The 20261-nt window shown below is 36.4% G+C and overlaps 1 protein-coding gene across 3 annotated transcripts in view; it reads left to right on the top strand.

Annotated features, from left to right (window-relative positions):
- The window catches only part of dock10 (dedicator of cytokinesis 10), a 67153-nt gene that overhangs the window by 11058 nt on the left and 35834 nt on the right, over positions 1-20261 (top strand). Inside the window, exon 1 of one of the 3 annotated variants that reach the window (XM_036214792.1) lies at positions 13105-13501. The exons of 1 other annotated variant lie outside the window; for it this stretch is intronic. In XM_036214792.1, the coding sequence (XP_036070685.1) occupies positions 13343-13501 (159 nt within the window). In that variant the 5' untranslated portion in view covers positions 13105-13342. Of the gene's footprint in view, positions 1-13104; positions 13502-19381; positions 19690-20261 lie in introns of those variants that run through there. One more of the 3 variants, XM_036214794.1, reaches the window with a different exon arrangement.

Genomic DNA, 20261 nt, shown 5'->3' with positions numbered 1-20261 from the left:
TTTAAAGGATAAAGGAAATATAACATTAAACCTAAAAATGACCACTCATGTATTATAAAATGAACCAAGGACAAATAGCATAGTCATGGCAACACAAGAACCTTGTACTGCTTTAGCTGGTTGTTCGAAAAAAATCAAGGAGAAATTAAAGTTGGTGGAAAAAAGAATAAATAAAAAGGATAATCTCCGCCTGTAACAGTCAGTATCTACACTGTTTCCTGTTGAATTCCCCTACTGTTTAAGCTCTGATTCACTGCACAGTGATCTCAGTAGTGTGCAGGCTGAGGGTGAGCACTGAAATCTCTCTCCGTTCAACTGTTTCATTGTAGTTCCTCCCTGCTGTCAATTGAGTTGAGTCTGTTAAGGAGAGAAACTAAGCGGGGGGAAAAAAGTGTGCGTTTGTATGGCGGTGTTTGTCAGAGGTCACATGAGAAGAGTGACGAAGTGAAAGACGTCCCGGGGGCTCCAGGTTTTGTGCTAATGTACAATCACAATACGTTCTTTTGCTTAGGGCTTACAGCCCCTTTTTAGATGTTGCTGGTCGAGCTTCACTTTACTGAAGCAGAATTTTTTTACCATTCACAATTTTTCCCTCAAGTCCTTGCATCCACGGCTACCACGTAGCATTTTACAAATGGATCTCATGGTCCATTTCCAGACTTTTTTACTGTTCCAGTCAATGGGGTGATGTGATGGTGGTGGTGGGGGTCCACTTCACATACTGAACTAAGAATAGTTCAGTGACTCTGCTAGTGAATTGCAGTCTTGTCCCTCTCCTTCATATTGCATTCCAGAGTAGGAGGTCTGAATGTGTTACTGCTATGACTGACTGACCCTCAAAAGCACTCTTATCCACACTGTGGAAAAAGATGCTGACTTTTTCTCATTGATTGTTCTCACAGTTGTCCTCGTGACAATGTGGCATGACACTCTAATCCAAAACAATGTATTTATTTATAAGTAAAATGTGTCAGATGTTCAGCGCTTTTAACCACCTTTAGTTTGAACTACACGGCCAAATCCCCTGAGTATTTTGCCTCCTACGCTGATCCCACCCACTGACCTTGTGATATTCCTGTATTATTACTTGTTTGCTCTACTTTGACATTGCACACAACATTGAACCATAAACCATCATTTTTCCCCATGAGGTAAAAATGACAAAAACAATAGTGTGAGTGGTTACAGAGCTGTAAGCCTTTTTACTAGAGACTTTTTTTTTCTTTCTTTCCCCTCAGGGTCCTCGCATAGCACATCAGTTGGGCTGTGCTATGCAGACATCACCACAGGGGGTAGATTGCTGGCAATCCCTCGCTCCGTTCGCAGACTCTTTAACCATTAATGCTCAGGCATAGCTAAGACACCCTGCCATAGAAGGGTGTGACATTTATGTTTCTATTGGCTGTGAGATGATTCTTGAGTCATGGTACACCTCTGCAGCTTTCAAAAAGAACTGTACTGTGATGTCAAATGGACTTTAACATTACCCAACTAGTATGCTGTGAGTAGGACCTTGGTTGATTCACTATTCAGTTTCTACTGATAAAATAAGCTTAAATTTAAGGCTTAAGTTTAAAACACATTTTATGAATGGAATTCTTTACCTATTTACACGATGTAATTTGCACAATCAACAGTTTCATAAATTTTTTTGCCACAAAGTTTCTAGCTGATCTCAAACTTTCTTGTCTAATATTAGTGAATCGTCCTCCATTAATTTCACAGGTTGATACTGATGCAGTTTTAAGTATCTTTTGTATGCAATTTGCAGCTAGCATCAGACGAGGATAGACTTTTAAAACTCATTGTATGATTTTGAAATACGTTATTTTGGTGACAGAATTGACAATTGCAGTCATACCAGCTGTGTAAATGAAAGTGCTAAAAACACAATTTTATAGTTTTTTACTTTGCACCTTACAGTTAACTTATAAAGAATGAGAATATACTTTATGCTCAGTATTAGGTACCAGCTCCCACTACATGTACTGACTAAAAAAATGCTGCTTTTTTAGTGTAGTCTGGTTATAAACCTGATCCAAAAGGGTCAAATCTGCTGTAAGAAAAAGAAGTGGTGACAAAAGAAGAGAAATAAATTACACTTTAATGATGAAACATTGAATCACATTTTACATGTAGGTCTTGGGTTACTAATGTAGATAGGCTACATAGAACTATGAAAAATTGTGTTTTGATTCTTTGGTTTGGGTGAAGTTTTTTTTGTAAGAGTTGAAAGATCAGAAATCCATATAAACTCTGTGGTTTGGTGGAAGCTGGATATATGATATGCTAATAAAATGTTATTTTCCCTTTTCCCAAAACCAGTGATGGATTTTTCAAGGACATTGAATTGTGTGTTCATGTCCTGGAGTAATTCACTGTGAGTTCTTTACGTTAATCTTGAAACCTCTTATGACAGTTTTTAAAGTGCAGCGTGCCAAAATGTTCAACATAAGTGGGATATTATTGATTCAAACATGATTTTATATACATGTTGAAGTTATGCTGTAAATACATAAACACACGACAATTAGTTCTTGCATGAGAATGTACGTCTCTGACCAAGCAAAAATCTCTTGCAAAGTTGGGTATAAATAAACATGGTTAACCTAATTGACTTGGCATTTTTCAAAAGCTAGCTCATGTTTTTAATGGAAACTAAACCAGAAATACTCCTAAGCAGTTTATCCAGAGACTGATCTTTTACACTGTACATTATTATAAAGTTTGCTGTCAATCCTTTTCTTTATTTATTTTTTTGCCTTTTGACATTTAATTTAGGTGGTGCAGTGATTTAAAACAAAGGGAACTTTTTTTGGAGGTGGCTTTTGAATTTGTAGACTATGTAGTTCTGCTACTATACTTTTGTTTCTTGAGTTCTTGGAGATGACAAGAAGAAACATGCATGAACTACTGTAAGGCACACTTAAAAGCCTTATTATTTTATTTTTATTACAGTGTACCCTTTAATCAGAAGCACCTTATATATGGATTCACCAGCGATCTGTCAAACTTTTGCTTGGGTGCTATTGTGATTATGCTAACGTGGCTAATGTGTAGCAGAGTCAGACTGTGTTTTTTTCACATGTAACTAAAAGGGTTGGGAGTTAGCATAGTCACAGTAATGTTTGTTTTAGCGCTGTAACTCTGTTTTTTAAGTGTTACAAATAACATTGGGAGTTGCGAGTTTTGTAAATACGCTAATGTAGTTAACACTTCAAACATGGCTAATGTGTAGCACAGGGGTGTCCAAATCCAGTCCTGGAAGGCCAGTGTCCTACATGTTTTCCAGCCAACCTGCCATAAAGTTCCTTATTGGTTAAATACATTGGATCAAGATAATCAACAGTAGATTGTGGAAGGTTTCTGGAAAACCAGAGGGAGTCCTGCCCTCGAGGCCTGGATTTGGACATCCCTGGTGTAGCGTAATACCAACAAGTTGTGGAGTTACTGTGAACAAAGTTAAAGTCTGACTGAAAGTTTTGTCTTGCTTTATGTACCTTATAATTTGATGCTCCTTAACCATTCGTTTTATAATCCGGTGCGCTCTATAGAGCAGAAAGTACGGTAAATTAAATATCCCAACAAGAAAATGTAGTTACTCTTAGTTGAAGCTCACTTTCCAGACAGTGAAATGTAACAACATAACATCGAGAGAAAAAAAAATTAACAGTTTTCAGTTATAACTCTCCGGGAAGTTTTTTTAGGTGTCATAAAATGTGTTCTTCAACTACAAACACAAAGAGGTGTCACATTCAGGCCTGCCACCCATTTGTATGAGTTGCACTATTGTAGAACGCATACCTTTTTTTTGTTGTTTTTTTTTTGTCTATGACATCTCTGTGCAATCATTTGATGTAACAAACAGGTTTCTATGTGAACAGATGAGGTGGAACAATGAAATACTTGGCTCTTCAATCCTAAACCACTTTCACTCAGCTGATTTTGCATTCAGATTGATAATTGTAAATTTGGTTGAACAGCACATCATAGTCTCTTCAATCAATCATGTTTTTTTTAAGAATGATCACAGAGTGAGCAACAAATGAACAGAATTGTTTGGATTGTGTATTGTCGTAGTTTAAAAAAATCAAAGTATATTTCTTGCTGTATTTTTCCATCTATCACCATCTGATCTGTTATCTGTTGTAATAATACGATATTGTACCACCCTGTAAAAAAGTAGTTGGTATGAAAAAGAAGCCAAAAAAAAAAAAATATTAGAGAATATGGAGGAGGCTGAGGGGTGGGATGGGATACACGTGGAAAATGAGTAAAAAATAGGTTGTTACAAGCGTTCATAAAAAGACATGACATGTCTTCAGATTTGTTGCATCCTTGAACTAAGCTGGAATATCAGGGAGAGGGAGCAGAGCTGAGTGGGCGTCTGGTAGATTGTGAGCACTGGAGTGGAGGTCACACAGAGGTTGCATGCAGGCTTTGTGTGTGTCTTGTGTGGGTGTCATAACTGAATTTTAAACGGCAAAAAAATGTAGCCGTTTTTCATTCAGTGATTGTGCTGATTGTGGCTGGAAAGAAAATCAAGCTATGATAACACATTACTGCCATATTTTATTTAAGTCTGGGTTTTTGGTATAGTTTGGCCACTTACCGTATATGGGATTTTAAAAAATAAATAAATAACAACTGCTAGAGGGCACTGTATGTATCTGTATTTGGTATTGAAGGCAACGCAGACGAAGTAGTGCTGGGCCTGGTGGAATAGTGACACAGATGATGAAGAAATTAACGGATTTAGTGATTTGAAGTGATACAGAGTTGTGCTGGGTATTGCCAATAATTTCCAGAATCGATTTGATTCGATTTACGAGAGCCTGGATTTTGTTTGATTCCTTTGATCTTCTCAATTCCATTCAATTTAATTTTAAGTTTACACAGTTTACACATTTAGACACATTTGTTTAGAAATTTAGAAACAGTGCTTTAGATCTCAAATTTTTACTTAGTTAATGCCTGTGAGTAAATAAGATGCTCATTTAGTCCACAATGTATGGTTAGGTCAACCAAGCCTAAGCCATTCTATGGGAAATCCCATTATATGTTAGCATCAAGCTAACAGACTTTAGCATTATGTCTCAGATCGATCTCTACTTTTATGGATCGGTTATTGATCTATTAAGATTAGATCGATTCAGATTGATAAATCGATTTTAACAACACACCCCTCATACAGAGTTTAGTTGTAACATGTTCTTTATGCTATGGTTATCTAAATAACTCTCCATATGTTGTGCTAATATACAAGATTCCTCTTGTGTTTCATGAAGCTAAAGAAATAAGTGAAGCATGCATAAATTCAGTCTATTATGATCTGCCTTTTAAGATGAAATGTCCGTTCTTGTTCCAGTATTTTATTAAATAAATATATCCCAAAAGTGTGATTTATACTCCAGTGATACTTGTATTTAATTTTTATTCCTAATTGTGTACTTCTTGACTGCTATGACTTATACTCTGAGCGACTATAGTCTGAAAAATACAGTTATTGACCAAGAATATATGTATATTTTCCAATATGTGTTTCAGGTGATACATTTTAAAACAAAATATTTGCTCAGACAGACCTGTTTTATAATACAATGCTAAGTTCAAAAAGAAAAAAAAAAATCTCTAAAGCTAGTAAAATCTTAGGAAAAAAAAAATATTATGAGTCAGCTATTTGTGCACATAATGGTTTCATTTAGCAGAGAAAAGCTCCATCGCAGTCCTACCAGCTATGTAAAAGACACATATACGTTTACCAAAACACAGTCAATGAATATCAGTGCTGAGAGAAGAATTGTGGATATTGAGCTGGTTAATAATAGTTTAGCAATGATTCCGGTAAGATCAAGTTCTTCTAAACACATTCATACTGAAACCTTTTCTGTCACAGTGACTAGCATTTTCTGTTGTTGTGGTAATATTCTTCCAGTTGAGTGTGAAATGAAACTTTTTTCTATCTCCTTGTAACTCAAAGTTTTCATTCTTCTGTGCTGATTTGCCTGCTTTAAATAAGTCTGTTATTTTATGATGACATTTTAAAAAAACACATCTTAGATTTGAGTAGAAGATTGCTATTGCATATGTTTTTTTTGCAGATTTGAGCAACCGACCTCTTAAATCTTTGAAGAAAAACAAATGTTAGAGGTGCAAGGTTTGGGGGAGTGTATAAAACCTCAACTTTTTTTCACTGTAGCTGTGAACTATCACTGTTTGATAGTTGCCTGCGCAAGACTTCTAAGTAAACCTTTACTTTCAATTTCTCTGTAAATGTTAGACTAAAAACATACAAAGATAAAATTAAATTGTGCTTTCTATCTTTTTTCTTTGTAAATTTTTGTTTTCTTCATATATTTACATTATCCACATGTATTTGTTCCTTTACAATACTGATTAATACAATTAAACTTTAAAGATAATTCATTTTATAAGACTTTTTAACTCTTTTTTTTTTTTTTTATTAAATTCCAGCATTTTTGTCAGTTTCCTAAAACTGAACCCTGTAATGTGACACACCATTTCGGCTCCAAAATTACTAAAATGTAGCATCTACTTAAAAGCATAAACATAAGTGATATATTTTTTAAAGCTGAAAATAAATTCAGGGGCGTTAATGATACTGGTATGCATATGCAACATTTGACCTGTAATTTGACCCTCAACTTTTCAGTAAAGATTGTAAAAGTTTTTTCTACACTTTAAACCCCCAGTTTAATTATCAATCAAAGAAAGCTGTTGTCTACTGTTATTGGACTTTTTATGTTAAAAGGTTTCTGTTATTAGTTATGGCCTAAGTGAATGCTTGATTTCTCACATTTCTAACACTTCTAGCTTATTCCAGAATCTTCATCTGCTGTCTTGCTACTTCCAACAAAAGATCTCTCCAGCCTCAGGACTCTAACTTGTTAAAGACATTCTAATAGCTTCCTTTTTCTAAACAAACCAGATGGTGGACTGAATAGTATCTCTGGCACACAGCGCCTCCAAGAGGTCGTTCACAAAATATCTTGAACGTAGAGGTGCGGAGCCTGGTATACAAACACAGAACTCCTTCAGTGTCCACTGTGCTGCTGTGTTAAGTCCTCAGCACTAGATGGCATTGGCAGTGTGCTGTAGCCTTTGGCTTCTTCTTATGACTGCCTTCAGGAAGGAGCTAAACACAGTCAGAGAGCAAAAGTAAACTCTACTAAGTACTTGTTTTCACAATAGAATCAATAGAAAAATAAAGTATAACGATTAGATTGACTTTGATAGGAAACTGACATTCACACATATATATCAGTCGAAAGGATTTAACCTTCTGGCATGATAGAAGAGAATTTAGGAACAAATTTTATACGAACATTTCAACTTTTTAAAGCAAAAAATAAAGTGCAGTCGAATACATTTGTGCAAAAAGTACAACTTAACATTGATGGGAGGACCTCTACATGTATTACTAATCCTAAAACTGAAAAGCACAATAGAAAGAAAGAAAAAAAGCAAAAGCATTCTTGGTTTACATCTATCTTCCTGTTGGTGAGATATATGCGCTGTGGTGGTGGAGCATCCGCGTGCCGAGGTTTTACAGAGAAATACACATCATAACGACTTTTTGAGATCACGTTAACTGTGCTTGTTGGATGCTTTTCAAACATTTGTGGCTTTAGCTAATCAGCTAAAAGTAACCTCTTAATGCTACATCCTACTTTGCTCATCTGCTACATTTTGTCTTCTGTCTGCAGAGAAAAACACAAAAACATGTTTTTCATTGGCCAAGATTTTTCAATTTCTTTTTAAAACCAGAGCTGCTAAAATTGCTCCATCTGTGCAACATGTCGGTGGTGTCTGTGTGTATGTGTGTGTGCACACACGTGTGTTTTTTTCTGCAGGAGTACAGGAATTAAAGAGCCTGAACAAGTTTGACCCCACGTCCCTTGTTGTTGCTTCGTGGATGCCAGGGGCCAAACTGCGGTTTGCTGAGTTCCCAGCAGTCTGCAGTGACAGCATCCTTCCTGTTATGGTTACCCTGGGAACAGGAGATTGTTTTCCTAAGTAAGCCCAGTGGAGCTCCATACCTCATCAAATACTGCTTCCAAGATTCAGCCTGCAGCTCTACAGGACTCCCAACTAAAGCAGAGCTAGCTGCTTACAAGGCAGCGTACAGGAGTTTTATTGGACTGTGGGTTTTTTTACTTTGGCTGACGCATTTCTAAGTCAGGAAAACAGCTTATCACCACTGACCTAAATAATTAGCAAACATTATGCAACATTCACAGTTAAACTGGAGCAAATGTAGTACTTAGACTCAGTTTGTTTTTTTGAAAAGGGGGGAAAAAAGCTTGGAGTGACTGAGGCGCCACAGCTGGAATACATTAACTCCATAAATGATGAGAGCTCTCTGCCACGCACTCCCCAGTGATGTCATTTCTTATGGAGACTCAGGTTTGCACAGTTTAACCTAGTCAAAAGCTAGAAAGCAGAAGCATATGTTCTTACACACTGTTCATGTTTAGGTTAAAGCAAAATTACACCCATGGATGCATTCACTGCTTCTCATCTGTTGAGCTGACAAGGGCAAAAAAAATCTGGGAACAGATTCCCAGACTTCCTTCTCCTTGGCCAGCCTTCTTAACTTGTCATGGTCAGTGCCAAATTGATACTCTCAAAGTCTGGACAGATTACTGACTGACAGATGAATGACAGATGTTTGGACTGTTAGTAAAATTTCCACCGGGATTTCCCCAGAAGAACAATGATCTCAAAGGGGGAGAACCAGAGTAAAAAGGAAAATGTACACCTGCCCTTACACAGAGTTCAGTGTTACACTGAAAAGTATTTATTTGTCTGAGGAAATATCTGAAAACGTACATAAACTCGCCTGTAATATTCAAAATTGCAGTTACTAACTTTTGCTTTTTAATGTGTTTGGTTAATGTTTGAGCTCATATCTTACATTAAAAAATAAAACAACTCAACAAAAGAATAAAATGTTACTCTCTTATTGGCTACAAATAAATAAAGTAACTATAAATTAATCATGTAAAGCCCACCAGATCAAAGAAATGAAAGAATATGATAGAATTAGTATCAATTATGATATGTTGGGTGATTTGGTAAGTTTTTGTTCCCAACAATATTAAAGCCCAAAAATATTTACAAAAACGTTTAGGGAAAAAAGAGCCACATTTACCCAACGCCTAAAATTTGATCCACACATTTTTAACGTGGTGTAACCATGAGTAAAACTGTCTTATAAAAATTTCATTATCAACATATTTTGCCTTCTTTCAATACAGCAAGTTGTCATTTCAAGAGTGAATGACAATAGTTGAGGTTTTCTCACCATAAAGTTTTGAAAATTAGCGAAACGTTTCCCGCCAAAAGTGTTTTTGAGGTTTCATTTTGAACAGAGCAGAAAACGTCCTTCTTCTGTCCCTAGTGGACTGAAAATGAACTACAGGGAAGACCGTTATACTGTGCAATGGGGTTTTAAGGGAAGTTTTGATTACGTAAATCAGACAGGGGTCTTAGAAATGTGTTTATATGAATGGTTGCATAGGATTAAAAAAAGATTTACTGTGGTGAATGAATAGTTGACATTGGTGTTCTGTCCTTATAATATGATAAATACCAATATGATACATCTTATTGGTCATCCTTGCAACTTGGTATCCAACTATATGAAATGCCTGAGTCCACTACAAATACAACCTGGTTTTGGAGATGGCGCAAAGTCAGTGAAAGAAAGTACAAGATCAAGACAACTACTAAAACACGAGACTTTACTTCTAACCACAGGGCATGCTTGTGTGGGCTTATTTGCATGACAGGGCCATTGTGGAAGCCTGGCATACTAACAAAGCCCATCTCTGTGTCTTGTGTGTGTAATAGCTGCTGCTATAAGGCATGTTGCCTTGAGAAGCCAGCAGTGAGAGGCAGTTTATCTGGAAGCAGGGGGTGGGGGGCGGTGGTGGGTGCGGTTAATATTTCCCTTTCACTTTTTTCTCCACAGTGGACGTATGTTCTGTCATTCCCACTGAGTGGCACATGCTAATATTTGTACTGTGTGGGAGGGAGATTCCATCTCTTCATTAGAACGCTTTTGTGTTTCTGCCTTTCTTTCTTTTCTTTCTGTCTTTCTGTGTGTGTGTTACACTGTTTATACTTAGCCATGTAAAGTACCATAATAACAAACACAAGCGTGGGTGGTGGGTGGGATTTTATGCTGCAGTGACACGGACACTAATGACCTTAGTCGTGACCTAACATCACCATGGTTACTTCTTGAGTTCTATAGTGACCAATGGGAGGGAAAAAAAAGAGAAGGGACATTTGTTGCCCACATAAATTACGCTCAGTTAGAGCTAAATTGGTTTGTACAGTTTTAAATTAAGTAAATGTGTTGTGAAAAAGTTTTTCTTAAAAAATGTATAGCATTTCTTTGCAAATTAATACTTTTATTGCAATTTGTTCAATTTGTTTTTTAAGTATGAGTTTTAAAACAAACTCAGTCTGACTTCCCTGCATTTTTCTGGAAGACATCTAATAAGAACTGTGATGCAGTAATTTATGATCCTGTCCAATCTAATAACTCCTCGTTCTTACTAAATGAGCCACTTGCCGACACTGTGGTCATTCACCACACCTGACACCTTTTTTTGACCTATTCCAAGGGTCAATGACCTTTAACAGTGAAAGAACCATTTAGGCTCGATTTCTATTAATCAAAACCTAGAAGGAGCCGCATAATCTTACTTTAGCCTTTAAGAAATTTGGATTTTCATTCATGACCTTCTGTTTTTTAATAATAAATATAAATTATGTATTTTTTGGCACAAACAAAAGCAAAAATATATATATATAAAAAAACTAGCATTTCTCTAAATTTGTGTGTGTTTTTATGTTTGACAGAAGCTCAAATAATTTATTTTCAAATATAAAAATGCTCTGTGTCAAACAGGATCATCTCAGTGCAGGTCTAGACAGCTATTAACCAATGTCGTGCAGCACAAGATATTATGTGGTTTTAACACATAAAAGATCAAACTTTGTACCAAGATTTTGCTTTCCATATAAAATCTGTTCATTCTGGAGGTAGCGTTGAGTAAACAAAATGTCTTCAGGTCAACAGGGATGTAAAAACCTACATAGTTTATCATCTATGTTTACCTCAGCCATCAATTTATAAATTTAACTTATCTAAATTAAGTAAATTTTGTGATCTTTATTTAAAAAAAAATGCTATTTTATGCTATTGTTCATTTTCCCCTCTTTGTTCTCAGCAGTCTTACACTGCTGGGTTTTGTTATTTTAGTTTGGTGTTGTACCTTGGTAGTCTTAGTTTGCGGGCTTTGTTTATTTGTTTTCTTTAGGTAGTTTTGGTTAGGCAGCCCTTAGCCCAGAGCTGCTGACTCAGACGGTTGACATGGCTGGGTCAGCAGTCTCCCTGACTTATTTTATGTTTGGCCAAAGAGCCACTATGGAGAGATTAAAGAGTCACATGTGGATCTATTCCAACCTGCTTCAACTCACTTCTTCTCCTCTTTTCCACACTTTCCATTTCCTTTCTGGACTGTTGACCCAAAAACTTCTCTGCTCCCTGTAACCTCGCTGTTCCGCTTTTACAACAGATAAACCCAATTTTATAATATTTAAAGTACGGGTGGACTGATATCATTTTTTCCAGCCGATATTGATAACCAGTATTTCTCTTCAGCTGTGGCCAATAGCCAATATTTTAGATTTGCTTTTTGTTTCTTATTAAGAAATGCACAACTTTTCTTTTACCATAAAAGCACATTGTAATTGACCTCTTTAACATACAGCAAAGGATCTCATGGTAAGTATCTCCATGACTATTAGACGTAACTGTAAATCATAAGCTTATCATTGCCAGGGATCTATTAGGAACAATATGTATCCCTATCAAAAATAAAATATACATGAAAACAGTCAGAAGAATTGCTGACTATGACTGTAAACATAAAGGATCTTTTAGGAGCAAGCATCCATGTAAAACATGAAGTGCATCTGAAAACAGTCAACAATATCAGTGGATTTTTTTAATATCAGTCAGATACTGATAAACTCAAATTTAGCAAATAACAACCGATACTGGCACCTTATTGGCTATCCATAATTTAAAGCTGAGTAAAAGTTGGAATGTCCCAAAACAGGTCACCAATTGAATACCTGAACTGTTAACATGAAAAGAATGAAGATGTTGATGCCAAAAAACCCACGGAAGAAACAAAAAGATGCTAAAATCTGAATGGAGAGCAACAAAACTCAAATGTTTATAGTGATCTTGGGAAATATTGCACTTTTGCAAATGCATTTTTTGTCTACTTCCTGCTAGCTTTGACAGCAGTGATGATTTTAAATTGAGGTAAAACATGTGAAAGCAATTTTATTCAGAGAATGTTTTTTCCCCTTTATTTCAATTCAGCTATGCTTAGAGAAAAACAGGGAGGCAAAGAATAAAGCAAGACCAGATGTTTTGGTTAAGTAAAAAAAAAAAAAAAAAGAAATGAGTTGCGGAAGTGAATCTGTGACCTCGAGACATGAAGAGCAATAGGATGACATTTTGCATGTGAGGTTAGTGCACTTATGTTAAAAAAATAAGTTAGGGGAGGTTTTTAATCTGTCTTTTCTCTCTAAAACACAGCTTGAATGGTTCGTCTGTAAAGCCACTCACTCCCACTTTCCATTTAACAGCCTCTCACTTTCCTAACAGTCTGCATGGCCACTTTCTGTAACAGAATTACAACAAAGAGAAGAAGATGCATTTAAATACTCCATGATTTGTGTGCTCCTTTCTTCAAAAACCTCTGCTAATTTGACAGTCGCTCATGATGAGCAAAAGCTGCAGGAAGTTCTAGTAAGGTCTCCGGTGTCAGAGCCACAACAGCACAAGCTCAGCCAGCAGAACTCTACCCTGAAGAAGCTGCTGGTTCTGGTCAGCTGACATGCATTGCAAAGTGTGATTTGTTGGAGGAACCGGGCTGGGCTGAACCACACACAGCTGCAATCAGTGTCTGTGTGTTGGAGGGGTTGAAAAAAAGGGGGAGAGAGAGTACATGCCAGTGTGTCAGCGCAGCAACAGTAACATTAGGAGCAGGAGCCTTGAACAGAGCAGCTCAGGGAAATTTGCTTGCAAAGCTGGACTGGCAAAAGTATGGATGTAAGGGTAAGACGGGGCCGGCTGGAGACATTGATTGGATTGGCCTGGATCTGACTGCCTCACCTGTGGCTGCATGAGCTGGGAGCACACCTGAACTCTCATCAACTCTTGGAAGCGAAGCCTGCACTGCTGGACGGGATCCGGCTGGACTGGAGCACTAAAGCAGGGGGGGAAATGGGTTGCTCTGCCAGTGTGGTCCTGCTTCTACGGTCAGTGGGTGGAGCCGACTGCGGTCACATGTGTTCACGACAGGACCAGATGTCAGTGGAGGCTGCAACACCCACATTAGAGGGTTACACCACCACCAACTCACCTCTTGCCATCATTATAATGGTAACCAGCACAACTGCATCCCCAATGCTATATTACAGAGCAAATGCATGTGTGGGCAGCTAATGTTGGACGCTCCATATTTTTATGTGCTTTAACCTTAGTTCCTGTTCTGTTTTAACTAGAACAGAGCCAGGTCGTAAAAATGACATTTTCTTTTTACCATCTGAGAATTCTGTATTGTGGCTTTCTGCACCAGCTCTCCTTTCCATGTTCAACTTTCACTTTTATTCCTGGGGTTGACGTATGATCAATCATCCGGGCTGGGCCCTTTGCCCTTACAGCTGATATGCAGATGGACGGAAATGGAGGGAGGAGAGTGGAGGGGGTCAGACATGAGGAATTTCATGTCTGTGGGAAAAATCTGCTTTCTGTGCATACGGAGTCCAGAGAAGATGGTAAAAATAGCATTTAAAGAGAACCATCATGTTTGAATGAATGCATGCTTGAAAGACTCAAGGAAAACTTAAAGGATCTAATAAAGTAATCTTTCTTAAAGTCCCACTCTCTTTTGATGTATTGTAAAAGCCTTCTCTATGGTCTTTTAACTACGATTATGTTGTTTTTAGCCAAAATCCAAAAGCTTGCGTTGTTTTCTAGGACATAGTTTCTGCAGAGCGGCAGTAGTTCATTAGAAATTCACCCCTGAGCTGTTGATGTGACTGATGGTGCAGAGTAAACCTGCCCCCTCTTCCTATCATCCATCTATTTACACACTCTCCTGCTAGCTTACAACCATTACAAACTTTAGCGGTGCAACAAAAATAGAATTCTTGATTCACAACATTTTGAATAGAGAAATACTCAAAATTACAATTTTGAACTTAATTTTCTTTATATATGTCCTTTATAAAACAAGAACATGATAAAAACATCCAAAGCACAATTTTTGTCTATCATGTTTCTCTGTATGATTTTTTTGTTGAGGCAGCAGTACAACTCAGTATTTATAAATGCATATTATTTGCAATATACAATATGCATCTTTCAGAATTAGACATTTCTTCATTTTATTTTAACAACTTGATGTTACTTCCTTAAAAATGCCCCCTCCCTCGCTAAAGTAATTCTTTAACATTATATAAGACATCAAAAAATGTCAGCAGTGCTAGAAGCTAGTGCACCATTGCTGCATTTTTCTCTCCACCTTAGAATGAATTATATTCTCTACAGAGTATGAAATAGATCAATGCAGGGAACTTTGCAAAAGCATAAATCTTAAGAAACTAATTACACTATGAGTGAAAGACAATAAATTAAGTATTAGGCAAAGCAAATCTTTTCAATCTTAAATTACTTCGAAATGTAATAAATAAATGCAAATAAATAGAGAAGCGAAAATGAAAATTGCACAGATTTTTTGTAGATTACAGTTTATTCGATTGATAAAAAAATAAGTGCGTTGCACTTTTGCAGGACTTTTATGAGTCTCTTTGAATGGAAGCTTTTTGCACCATAAGTAAGCATTTTCTTCTAAAATAATCAACTATTAAGCGCTTTCAGAAGTACATTTTAGAAGGTGGAATAGAGTTGATTTTTTAAGGATTGTAGATGTTTTAAAGTTTGTGTACTTTTGAGGAAGTAGGGAGGAGTAGCAACAAAAGAGTCAACCTATAATGCTCTTTCAAAATAGTTGCAGATGCAAACATCTGTTTTGTATACCCGCCTGTTATGGGTCAGTGAGACTATCATTAGGCATCGTGAACATATAGTGTAGTCTGTCACAAGCTCAGACAGACACAACGCATTTGCTAACAGAGTGACAAATTCCACTGCATCATCTACTCTTTCTTTGTACAGAAGGTTTTTGGTACCGATTTGAATCTGGATTCTCTTGCTTGTGATATCATGGTGTTAATGCCCACATTACCATGCAACCTCTGTCCTACATCAATCTTGAAGCGCAAACGCAGTCGAGTTCCCTCTCTGCCAGAGAAACACAGACCTCCTGAGAATAAAATGAGACCCCAGCATAAGTGTCATCTGGTCATGACATAGAACTGTCAAAACAGTGTGTTTGCATAAATAGAGGCTAGTACATTTTTAAGCTAACATAATGCTAACCCTTCATGGGATGTTTTTTCATCTGACAGATCTTATGTTCAATATTTTGTGATCCAAACAATTGATTACTTCATCAAATTGATTTTTCTTTCTTCTGTCTTTAGTGTTTCTTTTAGTGCATAAAACTCGACTTTCAGTTAGTTTTTAATGTAACAATTCCTAAAGTTCTAATAATAATGGCAGCTATTTTTCTTTGATATGTCTGTATCTTTTCAAAAATAAGACTTGAATAATGCAGATAAAAGAGGTGCATATGAAAATGATAATTTGCTTGGAAAACTTCCCAACTTCCGACCAATCACCTGCCAAGGAACCCACATAGGCATTTCAGGTATTGCAGTTTTACTGCATTATATTCGTTTGGCTTGTATAAAAATAGATTGTTCATTTTAACACAAAATGGGTAAAAATAAAGGTTATTGAGATGTTTTGAAATGTAAATCATGAATTTGTAAATTAATATTTTGGCAGTAACATTCAGCCCCCAAATCCATTCATACTATATATCCTAAAGTAATAAGATACTGTTGAACATTAGTTGCTTGCAACTTTTTGCCAACTTTTTCACTTTGATGCCATTGTTTCCACTTTATCTAAACCCTCCAGGCATCTGATTTAAAAGTTTAACCAGCTTCCTATTTTCAGCTTCATTGGACCAGTGACTCTATGGTGAATCAACACATCAAGTTATCCCAAAAAAAGAAACAGTTTGTCAGATCAGAGTGACTTCTCCTGCAGGCATGAATCCCCACACGTCCCACTGTACTGCCGTAACAATATAAAGCAGATGGTTTCTGTCTGAGCTCGTCGTCTCAGCAGCTGTCTCCGTCCACACTTTACTCTGTATAAATCTCTGGCACAAGTTCTGACTGTCTTCACTCCCCCTCTTTTTCCTTTCTTTTAATCTCACGAAAATGAGATCTACACACTCCAGTGACGCATAAACAAATGTTCATTTTTATATTAATCTTTGTTTTGGTTTACTGTGATCAACCCTTTTCCGGACTAATTTAGAACAGAATGACTTGCTCCCCATTACGTTGGAGCACAACAAAGTAATTAAGGGTTCTATTTGTGCCCTCCATACAGCTGTAGTTTACCAACATTAACACCCACTTTTCCTCATCCCTGCTGAGTGTGGGGGACAGAGAAACAAAAGGATTGGTGACTAAAGGGGAGATGTTAAAGGGGGACCTTTAGTGGAATAAGGAAGAGAAACAGAGATAATAAAAAGCTGTGAAGGTGACTGCAATTATTGAAAGGATGGGAAAAAAAACTATTAAGGAGAGGAAAGAGTGATAGCAGCTGGTTAAAAGCAGATGAACAGAGGGAAAGAGAGAGCAAACTACAGGACAAGTAAAGTAGTAAAGCTGTAAAAGTAAATTAACAAAAACAATGTAATATAAATATATAAAGATGTGACACTTTTCACATTTATTAAACATCTGTCAGCTACGGCATTTCCTGTAGACATCTGTTGAAATGAAAGAAGTCCTCTGGGCTTTTCAGTGTTTGTGAGAAGGCTGTTATACAACACAAGTCTAATTCTTAACAGCAACAACAAATAGCTCTAATGTATATATATATATATACAGACCCTTTCCAAAAAGTTAGAATATCACGAAAAAGTGTATTAATTTCCATAGTTCCATTAAAAAACTGTCATAGAATATTATGTATTCTATGAATATTTGAACACTTGCCATACTTCACGTGGAGTGTGATATATTTTATATGGCACTCTGTTTAATTGATTTAATATATTTATTAGTTTATTTTTACATAAATCGGGGTTCCAGCTCATGAAATCCAGTTCTAATGCATATAAGAGTATGCATTTGAACTATTACTGATAATACTTAGAGTGCACACTTAGAATTTTGAAGATTTGGATTTAGATTTTTACTTTTTGAACATGGTTTTAGGTTTTATTCATTAAAATGACCTCAATCAAACAAAGCGCCGTACAGTAAAAGCTCAAAATAAAAGAATAAAATAAAATTAAATTAAAACACAACTGCTAAAATATTAAACAAGATAAAACGTACAAATAAGTCACATAAAAACATAAAATCAAATAAATTTTAAATAATGTTTGAAATCAAATAAATCATACATAAACATACTATAAAGTGTCTATGATTAGTAAGTACATTTGCGATATGTTGATAATTTAGGGAGTTAACTTTTTAAAAACAATAATATCTATGAAAAAAACTCCATCTACTTTCAAGAACCTCAAAAATGTTTTAAGGTTTAAACAGAGTGTAGCTTTATAAAATTAAAAGTATATTTGTGATCATATTAGAACTATTTTATAACATTTAGTCGAATATGTTTCAACTATAGTTTTAGCACTTTGCATGTCCCCATCCTGTCGTCTGCATAACGCAGTGTCATTGTAACTCAGACAGCATGTTAGTTAACTGCTGATCTAAGGTTGGTGGTTCGATCGCTGACCTTTACAGTCTAAATGCCAGGCTAATCCAAAAATCCAGTGTGTGCATGCGTTTAAGTGTGTATGAATGAACACTCAAAAAGTACAAGTGGAGTTCAATTGTGCAATATTCATATGTCAATGGATGCAATTTTAACAGATCCCACATCTTTAGATTAAAGATGCAATGATGCCTTTCTGAAGTAAGGTCAGTTTGATTTAGTTTATAAGTCATCAGAATCAGGGATTACACTGAATTTTTTTGATCTTTCAATCTACCACGATTATCAAAAATCTAAATTAAATTGAATTATGAAGTGCCAATTCACACAAAACCACAAAATTACTTGATATGATTTATTTTAAATAGCTTAAGTTGTCAAAGTCAGCCATGATCATGTACTCTGATGATCCTAAATAGAGTCTACTTGTAAAACACTTTTTCACCTTCTTAAGATGCAAGGTGCTTTAGAATCCCATTTGTCCTTTTATACAGAAATGGCAGCAGATATGCCATTCAAGGCACAAACCAGGTCACAAGAAGTGACGTGAGGTGCAGGGCGTGAACCAAACCAGCGGCCCTCTGATTGGCCATCAACCTTCGCAGCACACCTACCCCCCCTGGAGTTTATAAGTTACCAACAGCCTAAATAAAGGCTTTCCGGTCTAATCACAGAGCTAGGCTTGCTGTTGAAGTCAAAAATATAATTGAAAAAAAAAAAAAGTTTTGAAAATCCAGTTAAAAGCAATTATCGGTCTGTTCTGTACAGTTTAGGTTTACCTGCACTTGTGGTTATCTGACCACTTGCAAAGGCTTTACTTCTACATTCTTCACACATATTATGGTATATTTTACTTTTATGAAATGAAGCCATATGAACTCATGTAAAGTGATTGAAGTTTTTGTTGTATCATCAAAAGTGTGTTCCCCTTTGCATGCATCTCTCTTCTGCTGCTGAGTGGAATCAATATATACCTGTTCATCAGACAGAGGGTGCATATGCTTATCCTAACATGTTCACCCTCTTTCGATTGCTAAAAATGTTAGTTTTGCAGCATTGAGTATGTGTGCATACTGTAGCTTTTTTTGTGCGTGCGTGCACACATGGTTTTCTGACAGCCTTATTTAGGGATGTAGAACAGGAAGTTAATGGTTTGTTTAGGGTTGGGCGTCTGTCACACAGAGCAGCCATCTGATGTTGAACTACATTTAGGCCAAAGAAAGACGAGATACTCGCAGTGTGACGTTTTTTTATTTTCAGTGCTGCTCTGTATTGTTTTGATAAAATGGAAAAAAGATTGACCCATCATAGTTCTTATAGCTGAGATAACAAATTAAAGCTGCCAATCTAAACGGTCTCCAACGGTTAAATTAATGTGCTGGAGGGTTGATTTCTTTTCATGCTAGATTTTGTTGTAGCTCCTATGAGCCTGTGGTGAGTGTGCTCGAAAACCACATAACTTCCTCTCTTTCCACGTGTGCTGACAAAAAACCCATACACTGTTAGTTCTGCTTCTCACAGAGCACATGTCCGTCCGCTATGCGTGTTTTGGTGTAGTTAAGATTTAAGTTAGTTTGTTCCTTTGGGGCAGGACTTTAACCTGTGCAATGAGCTTCAGGAGCAAAATCACCTTCAGGAAGAAAATAAAGAGCAAGCGAGTGCGTTCCAATATCAACCGGATCAGTATTGTACGTATTTCTCAGTTTTATTCTGTTACTTGAAGCTGTATTGGGATTTTTAACTCTCAAAACTATAACAAATGCTTTGCTTGTAGTCTCAGTGCTCACTTACACTTATTACGTTTAAGGTTTATTTTTATTTCCTTTCTGTAAATGTGTTTTTGTCGAGGTGGGGTGTGTCTAACTTGACAGATACCGTAATTGCATCTAATTGTATTTCATGTTTTGGTAGACTCTCTTTTAAACTTTAAATCTACGTCACTGAGACACACATAGCATTTTAGAACCAAAACCTACAATTCATGTACTTATCTGCAGATGACTTGACAGATGTTTTACAGTCTCATTTGTTTCCATAGCCGCAAAATTTTAATAAAGTCCCTTATCGGTCATGTTCTGTTTTTTGTCCATAACATTACGTTTATAAAACTTTTGTTTTACTTCCTTTTTATAAAGTAAATTTAATTGTGAGGTGCTTAAAAAGAATTCTACTTTTCAAATGGTTTGTTTTTAGAAAGATGGTAACAGGTTAGCAACAATCTGACGGAAATCAGGAACTAGAAGCTACATGGAAAGTCGCC

This window comes from Oryzias melastigma, linkage group LG13 (genome assembly GCF_002922805.2).
Source record: "Oryzias melastigma strain HK-1 linkage group LG13, ASM292280v2, whole genome shotgun sequence".
In the NCBI taxonomy this organism is placed as follows: Eukaryota; Metazoa; Chordata; class Actinopteri; order Beloniformes; family Adrianichthyidae; genus Oryzias; species Oryzias melastigma.
The sequence above is the reverse complement of the archived record's forward strand: the minus strand, read 5'-3'. Positions and strand labels throughout refer to the sequence as shown.